Source organism: Terrapene carolina, unplaced genomic scaffold (assembly GCF_002925995.2).
Source record: "Terrapene carolina triunguis isolate 2854851 unplaced genomic scaffold, T_m_triunguis-2.0 Scaffold180, whole genome shotgun sequence".
Lineage (NCBI taxonomy): Eukaryota > Metazoa > Chordata > Testudines > Emydidae > Terrapene > Terrapene triunguis.
This window is the reverse complement of record NW_020664531.1, coordinates 7,292,573-7,301,713: the sequence shown is the minus strand read 5'-3', so window position 1 is coordinate 7,301,713 and position 9,141 is coordinate 7,292,573. Positions and strand designations below refer to the sequence as shown.

The 9,141-nt window shown below is 39.2% G+C and overlaps 1 protein-coding gene across 1 annotated transcript in view; it reads right to left on the bottom strand.

The window, feature by feature from the left end:
- Nucleotides 1-1,409: 1,409 nt before the first annotated feature.
- The window catches only part of LOC112117072 (uridine phosphorylase 1), a 17,403-nt gene continuing 9,671 nt past the window's right edge, over nucleotides 1,410-9,141 (bottom strand). Inside the window, exons 3-7 of the mRNA XM_029912071.1 lie at nucleotides 7,912-8,070; nucleotides 6,259-6,373; nucleotides 4,703-4,912; nucleotides 3,004-3,150; nucleotides 1,410-1,705 (exon numbers count right to left, since the gene is read on the bottom strand). Coding sequence (XP_029767931.1) covers nucleotides 1,566-1,705; nucleotides 3,004-3,150; nucleotides 4,703-4,912; nucleotides 6,259-6,373; nucleotides 7,912-8,070 — 771 coding nt within the window. The 3' untranslated portion in view covers nucleotides 1,410-1,565. The remainder of the gene's footprint in view (nucleotides 1,706-3,003; nucleotides 3,151-4,702; nucleotides 4,913-6,258; nucleotides 6,374-7,911; nucleotides 8,071-9,141) is intronic.

Below are 9,141 nucleotides of genomic sequence, written 5' to 3'. Positions count from 1 at the left end.
GATAACTATTTACATGGCATTTTGATGTAATGAATTTAGCTCTTCTTTTGAAGCTAGTTTTAATGTTTGGCTTTGCAAATACTTAACATGTTCTTCTTGCTAGAATGAATAAATAAAGCTTTTTTTATATATTACTATAGTATAATCCTGCACATTAGGGCTAATTTCTAATACAATAACTCCTCACTTAACGTTGTTCCGGTTAATGTTGTTTTGTTGTTACATTGCTGATCAATTAGAGAACATGCTTGTTTAAAGTTGCGCAATGCTCCCTTCTAACGTTTTTTGGCAGCCGCCTGCTTTGTCCACTGCTCGCAGAAAGAGTGGCCCATTGGAGCTAGTTGGTGGGGGCTTGGAACCAGGGTAGACTGGCAGTCCCCCTATCAGCTCCGCTAAGTTCCCTGTGCGGCAGCTGCCCAGCAGGCTATCAATTGCCGGCAGTTTGATTGCTGTGCATGGGGAGGAAGCGAGGTGCTAATGTCCGGGTGTCCCCCTCCCCCTGCTCCTATACCCCATTTCCACAGAGTGCGGGGACACCACAGGGTTTGGGACTGAGTGAGCTTGCTGGCAGCAGCTGCTGTCTCAACTTGCTGATCTACTTTAAAAGGCAGTGTACTTTACTTAGAGTGGGGTCAGCGTACTTAAAGGGGCAATGCGCAACTGTCTCGCTCACACACATGGTGTGAGTGTCTCTCTCTCTCTCTCTCTCTCTCTCTCTCTCTCTCTCTCTCTCACACATACACGGTGTATCTCTGTTTCTCTCTGTCATGCTGTGTCTCCTCTTTCCATTCCTGCTGCCTTGTAGAGTGAGTGTACATTAACAATGAGTTAACCCTTGAGGGCTCAGCCAAGTGCTAGTTCATCATTTAGCAGTGAGGCATTCCCTGGGAAATATCCCTCCCTCTTGCACCCTGTGACTCCACCAAGCTTCACAATCATCATTGCTGTGTACATTATTAAATTGTTTGTTTAAAACTTATAGTGTGTGTGTGTGTGTGTGTGTGTGTGTGTGTGTATATATATATTTTTCGCCAGACAAAAGACATATACACACATTTATATTTTATATATATATATATATATATATATATATATATACAAAAGACATATACACACATTTATATTATATATATATATATATATATATATAATATACACACATTTATATGTCTTTTGTCTGGCGAAAAAAATTTCCCTGGAACCTAACCCACCTATTTACATTAATTCTTATGGGGAAATTGGATTTGCTTAACATAGTTTCACTTAAAGTAGCATTTTTCAGGAACATAACTACAACATTAAGCGAGGAGTTACTGTATACAGACAAGTGTAAAACCGTATGTCCTCTGATATAATACAAATGAGGTAAATCTTCATGTAAGATTATTCAGCATGTTCTGCTACTGAAACGTACAGCTACTAATGATTAGCTTTAGTGCATTTTGGTTGGTGTAAGCTATCCTGAGGTAAAAAAGAGCTTTCATAGGCATTTATAGTTATGAGCATTATTTCAAGTCAGAAGAAATACTAGCCTTCTGCTAATAATCCGCAAAGGGGTGGGTACATCACACTTTCCCAAGGCACTTCTTAATGAAGTGTCCCACTAATTTCTGCGGTCTCTGCTGATACTCCACAAGCACATCATGTGAGCTGCTAATCTGATCCCCTTCAAGTCGATTCAGAAGTGTGACACACACCACAGCAGCTAGAGATAAAAGAAATAGTGTTTGTTAGAAATGACATTTAGGTAACTTTCACAGTGAGAAAGCATGAGAGCATCTTCTATTTGTACACCCCTGTTTGAGGTATCAAAACAGACAAGAGGAGATAAAGCCAAGGAAACTAATAGTTTCAGTGATGGGTTTGAGCAGTTCACAATGAAATCACACCTTATAATAAATAACTAGATTAAGTACCTATTTCACTTTAGATGTTGTTTTAAAATTACTAATAGTTTGAAGCAAACTATAAAGCCATTAGTAAAGTTGATGGAGCTGCTCCAACATATGGTCACATTCAGAACATTCATGGTCATTGCATGATTAGAACCTTTTTCTGAATGGGATTTTTTTTTTCTTCAAGAAGTGTGTCAAGAAGTCTGATTGGTAAAATTGCCTCAGAGAATAAGGGTATGTCTACACAGCAAACACTGTGCATGGGCTAACCTACTTGAGCTAGCTTGAATCAAACTACTGTGGGTAACAATAGTGATGAGGAGAGTAGGTGCAGTGTGGGCTTCCCGAGGAGAAAAAAAATGGGAGAAAAAGAGGTAATAAATTCCTCACAACAAGTCATGCTCTCATATCTCAGACCAATTAGAAAAGGAAGACTTTGTGACCTTAGAACACGGACATAGCAAATGAGAGAGTAACTTAAAATGACTACTCTAAAGTTGTACTAGATCAACTTTTCTTAGGTCACCTACCTAAACTTTAACTACCTCATAACTAAAATTCACAAGAGTCCATACTTTTTTTATTGGGAACCGCATTATTCACCAGGCAACTAAAAACCCTTCTTAATTGTTTCAGAATTGCAAATGCAAATCTAGTTACTCTCTCTCTCTTGATATTTCATTTTGATATGCAAGTAAAGAAAGTGACTATAGTTTCATATACATAGAGGCTACCTGACTGATTAAAGTTACTGCAGTTTCCTATCTGACTTTAAGGCAGTTACAATAGTGCCTTCGGATAGGTTGGTACTTGAATGATTGCTTCTCAATGCAAGGCAAGAGCTGGAATAGCTACTAATCAGGACTAAACTAGATCAGAGCTGTGTGAGGGGGTTTACATAGACCTGGCACACATACACTGCAAAGTTCTAGCAAATCATACTAAAATAAACTTAACAGCATCCATAAATATTTATAATCATATATGCAAATAGTGCAGTATTGTAACTTTCCACTGCAATGAATTTAATGCTTTGAAACTCTGTACACTGTACATTTTCTGCAACACAGATGATTCAGTCTAAATAAAATGCCATGTATCCAATTACCTCTGACACCACTAAGATTACAAATAGCAGCAAAAACTGAAGATTCCATCTCAATGTTTCGGACTCCAGCATCATAAGCTGCCTTCAAATACTGCAATTTCTCTTCTTCAGCATATAAGCAGATTGCACCATCCAGACGGGCTTGGCCTATAAAGCATATAAATATAGATTTTTATTTATTTATTTATTTATGGTACTGATGAAAGTACAGGGGACAGTTTCAGTCTCTAAGGGACACAAGATTGTTACAGTTTCTATACCCTTCCTAATTTTTATCACAGCAGTAAGCTCAGTTTTCACTTAAAAGGCACTCTATAAATGTAATTTATTAGTTATTATTTGAATTTAGGATCAGAGTAATTAGATATGAAAAGACCAACTATTAAATTATCAAATTCATAAACAGGAAATATAGTCCCTCAATGAATTAAGTATCAGATTTTAATTGTGATATTTCCTCTCTGCTAGTTTGATGTGTTGATTACGTTTGAGTTTAACAGTCCCCTAAAAAAGCATCCAGATCTGCTACTGCCTTTCAGATGCAGTGAGGGGAGGAACAATCTCAGCCCTTTTGATGCTTAGAAGATTTTTTTAACATGAGGAGAAATCAAGAGTTTTTTAAAATTGGACATTATTGGTGCCTATTTTTAGGAAAGAGTTAGCTTATTCCAGCTCTTTAGGGCTTCAGCCCCAAAGAAACAGATTTTTTTAATTAAGCAGTGTTAGGCTGCATACAGCCAAAATAAACTTTACAGTTCTCTAGTTACCATATTTTTTGTTTTCGGGAACTGAATTCCCAAAGCTGAGGTTCTCTGCCTGTTTGCAAGTTTTGTAGTAGATTTGGTAGCATCTGTAGGAAACCTGCTGGTTTGCTTTTAGGACCCACTGACTGGACCATGGACTCATTATCCTTCCTAACGGTGCCTGAAGAAAGCCACATATTGACATTGTTCTGCTTGAGATCTGCCTTGAGCACTGCTAGAACCATGGATTGTGTGCCCTCCAAGCAATGCTCTTCTTGCAGTATATCCAGCCACAACTAGAGGCAGAAGTGCCAGATATTTGGGGAGAAAGCTTGTTCTCACAAGATTTCCAGCTCAGTTTGTAGACCTGGGAGGGAAACATCTGAAATTCTGGATGCTTATCTAAATCAATCCCGAATTTAAATCCGTGATGTTTGCCCATCCCAAATGTGGCAGTATTGATGTAACATCCAGTTATCCAATTAATGGTTAATTAAGGATGAATCAGCAACTCTTTCCAGGGCTGCTTACAGAAAATTTCTTCTAGACACATGAACAATTAAAAGAAAAAAATAACCAATAACTCTCATTATCAATTCCACAGTGCACTAATGGTGATTATAGCAACTCCACTAAATAAATACCCTGATAATTCAGTAATCAAAAGATATACAATTTATGAGCTGTCAGTCATTGTCAATTCTTTTTTTAGATAGTCATTTAGGGGGAAAAAACACCACAAAATTACACCTTAATACAGCAAAGGCTTAAATACATGCTTAAATTTAAGCATGTGAGCTGTAGTCTCATTTAGATCAACTGGACTACTCATCTCATTAAAGCTAAGCACATATTTAAGTGCTTTGCTGGACTGGGGCCTAAATCCCCTAATCCAGTTTGATTTGCATATGTTACTGTTTACTAATTTATTTCTATTGTTCTATTGCTAGCCTTACCTTCATAGAAATCCAAAGTGCACATTGTATTTCCAATTACTGTATTGAATTCATTCATCTCCTTACTGCACTGCATCAGTTCCTTAGCTAGTTGGTCATCTAGGTTGGTACTGCGAATTACAGTCTTTCCCAGGATAACCTGTTCAAATTGAGGCTTGAAGGTAGCATCTACTGATTGACTGGTTATTACCACTGAGCCTGGCTCCAGACCTGTTGTAAAAAAAATACATATAGTGAGCTGTTCAGCCTCTCTGCTCGTATGTAAACAAGGTACATTATAGCCCAATCCTGCTCCTACTGAAATAAAAAAGAGTTGCCACTAAATTCAATAGGAGAAGTATTAGGATCTATGTGCATGTTTGTAGTTTATTATTCCAAATGCTTTAAAATAACTCTATAGAGGAGACACAGTATACTGCTAATTAAAAAGGTATTTATATAAAGGACAATACAAAGGGCTGTAAAGTAATCTTAATGGTCTGACAAATCCAAACTGTTAAGGAAATATTTCACATAGGGCATGAATGATCTTTTCTCTTTGCTGCAGATCTCTTCACTCAAGCACATTTTCCTGTCTGGGGAGTGAGATATTGCCTTTTATTGTAAAATTATATAACTCAAAGAATTCTTTAGCTGATGGGTAATTAGGTCTAAGGAAAAATAAGAGTGCTATGTATGACTAAAAACCTGAACATTCTCTCTCTCTCTCTTTCATGATCCAGAATTCTGAACTAAGGCGTGAAAGATAGGAACTCACGTGTCCTATAGCAGAGCTAAGATCCACTCACTGGGACTGTACCAGTATTTTAAAGATGATCTTAAAACCCTAAAAAGGTGTGTGTTTTTTTAAATATTGGACTTGCATTCTTTTTCACTTCTCTATGATGCCCTGAAAGGAATTTCTTCTCCTTTTCTTAATATTAGAACAAACAGGAATGTCAATTTCGGTGCTCCCTTATTTGGATGGAGGACTTCTCTGGGATGTATAATGTTCGCTCTGAGACCTTAATTTAAAAGGTATTATTGCTGAATCTTGAATCTAGTCCCCGTTTATTCAAAATGTTTAATTATTTGAATCAAATAGATATTAACAAAAACAAGCAAAAATTTTACACAGGCTGATTAAAACTCCCTTTCAGTTGTTCAGCTTTCACTCTCTTGATTCTTGTGTCACCATTTCACTAGTTCTCCAGTCATCAGAGAAACATTCAGGCTAGACAGGAACAGAATTATTAATGTACAAACCAAGCAAAATATTAAAAAAAAAAAAAAGTCTTCAGGATTTCTTTATACATCATAAAGAAGGAAAAGAGGGCACAAGTCCAATTTATTTTCCTTTGCAAGTCACCTTTTAACCTCTGCTTTATCTGTAAAGTGTGGGTGGTAATATTACCTAATAAATATTCACCAAACTGTCATGAGCATTAATTAATTTGTAAAGCCCTCTGAAAATGAAATAAGTGTTAGACATTATCATTATTATGCCTCTGTTTTATAAACCTTTAATTACAGAGATGCTTTAATTTCAATAAAAGAGAAATATGAAGGGGAAATACCTATTCCACCAGAGGTGCCAATGCGAATAATGGTTACGTTGGAACACTTGGAGTGATACAGCAGCTTGATCAGCTCATGTAACATGATTGCAATAGAGGGAATGCCCATACCATGCTGAAATGAAATCAGAAAGTCACACTGAACATTAATATACATTATTAACAGAAGAGTCGGGAATTGGAGCAGATCTCTGTAATGAATCACTATGAAAAATACATGCAAAAGTATTCTTGTACAAACCTAACCTATGGGCCAGGGCAGAAGTTTATTGTGGTCAATGGAAAGACTTCTAATGACTTCAATGGACTTTGGATCAGGTCCAGTGTTCCCTAATACCCTGGGTAATGTTAATTTTAAAAACGTTATATTTTCTGTATTCTAAACCTGAGTCCCATTCTAATCTTTTACAGTTACATGCCCTCACAAAGCTTCTACACGGCCCAAGAGCAATGTTCACACTAGTTCTTAATGACCTGAAACACTGGTGATTCTAGCTGAGCTAAAATCTTACAAAAGGCGGAGGCTATGGTATAGTCACAAAGTTCACAAGCCTGAATCTGCTCCCGCTTACATCATGATGTGACACTTCACACCTTGAGGGGAAGAGAGCAGCACAATAGGGCCACAGTTGTGGAGTTGATGCTATGGGCTAGGGGTGGGTTTTCAAAAGTGCTCTTGGGTATGTCCACACTGCAATAAAAAACTCCTGGCACTGAGTCTCAGAGCTGGGCCAACTGACTCGAGCTCACAGGGCTTGGGCTGCAGGGCTAAAAATTGCAGTGTAGGCCTTTGGGCTTGTGCTGGAGCCCAGGTTTGCAGTGGTCTCAGAGTCCAGCCTCCAGTCTGAGTCCCAACATCTACAGTGCAATTTTTAGTCCACACCTTGAGCCCCACAAGTCCAAGTCCCCTGACCCGGGCCAGCTGCAGCTGTGCCATGAGTCTTTTATTGCAGTGTACACATAGTCTATGTGACTTAGCAGCACAAGTACCATGGATTTTAATTGGTACTTGTAGTCCTAAGCCACCTACGTACCTTTTGAAAATCTCACCCTGGATCCTCCGCCATAGCTGAGAAACAGCCACCTTTGTTCCTTCCCCATCTGTACTTAGTGTAAGCAGTCTCTGTGTTGTCCCTAGCATAGGACCAATAGGGTAGAAAACATGCTGCTCATGATTACAAAGGATTGTTGTGGCAGCCAGGAATCACTGGGATGTAGGAATATGCCAGCCATGCCCCTTTTCTCCTTGGAAAGCCATACTACCCTGGGATCTGGAAGGAGAGGTGGCATAAAGCCATTGCATCTATGTGACACAGTGGTTACCCTTACATGGGGGAAATTCTGAAGGAGCTGGCTGAGCCAGCTTTCCGGCTACTTTGCACCACTGAAGTAGACCTGAAAATTTGGATGTATATCCTCTAAAGAAATATTTAAAAGAAATATGCATTTATGTCCCATTTAAAATATGCTTAAATTGTTGATTCAGTTGCAACTACTGCATTGTATATTGAAAAACATTCTGTTCTACTTCCGGAACACTCAAAACAAAAATCAAGGACTAGGCCTTCTCCTTTTCTTTAGAAGCACTGGCAAATATAATTCCTCTTCCTCCCCTCCTCCCCCCACCCCCGCCTCTTAATGCTTAATACTTACACTGACTGATAACACGGGTCCTACTTTGTACATCGCGTAACGGTCAGTTCCTGCACAGATGTTGGGATAGTCAGCGCCGACGCTCCCAAGTCCAAGCTCTTCAGCTATGTAGGTGATAAAAGCTTTCATCCGTGAAGGGCTTCCTCCAACACATACAAACTAGCATGGACAGAATTCAACAAACCACATCAATTATGCAGCTGACTACATGATGCAGCATATTCAAGAACGGGGAAAGACAAATATGATAATGCAAAAGGTTTAATCAGAATTATTCCCAACTACATTATTTTTATTATTACACTCCTCATAGAGGTCTGTAAAGATAAATGTTTGAAAATAAGGCTTAAAATGGTCTCAGAAGTTCTCTGTCATTGCCTGACAATGGAATTTCATTAGTATAGTACAAAATGTAGAACTAGGGCTACATCTATTTAAAATGGCATTTTGTATTGGGGTATGTTTTTAATAATAGGTACCAGAGGCAGAGTGGATGTAAAGGAGAAATTATCTGAATATGTCAAGGGAGGGAGGACTCCATAACTGTATTGGCATATAGAGAACTAGCTAGGAAGGGACCCTGAGGCTGAGATAGCACTTCCCAGTTGGAATACAGTGGTATTGCCAAACCCAAGAGTTCAAACAGCAAGCCTAAATAATACCATGAGATTTATTTTTGATCCAGTATCAACATAGAACCCATTTCCAGGTCACATACATTGTAACACAGTGGTGGGCAACTTGCAGCCTGCAGGCCGCACGTAACCCATCAGGGTAATCTGCTGGCAGGCCGCGAGACAGTGTTTACATTGACCGTCTGCAGGCACGACTGCCCACAGCTCCCAGTGGCCGTGGTTCACCGTTCTTAGCCAATGGGTGCTGCAGGAAGTGGCGTGGGCCACAGCGACGTGCTGGCCGCCGCTTCCCACAGCTCCCATTGGCCAGGAACGGCAAACCGCGGCCACTGGGAGCTGCGGGCTGCCATGCGTGCGGACAGTCAATGTAAACACTGTCTTGCGGTCTACCGGTGGATTACCCTGAAGGGCCACAGGTTGACCACCACTGCTATAACACCTTTGCTAATAGCACTGTGTCCTAAAAAAGAAAGGCAATTAAAGTTACCTCTGACAAATTTAGCTCTGATGGTTAATGTATAAAATATACCTTAAAAATAGGGCTTGCAAATGAGGCACTTTCTGTCACCTCAGGAGTGTTATTTCAGGTATGGGG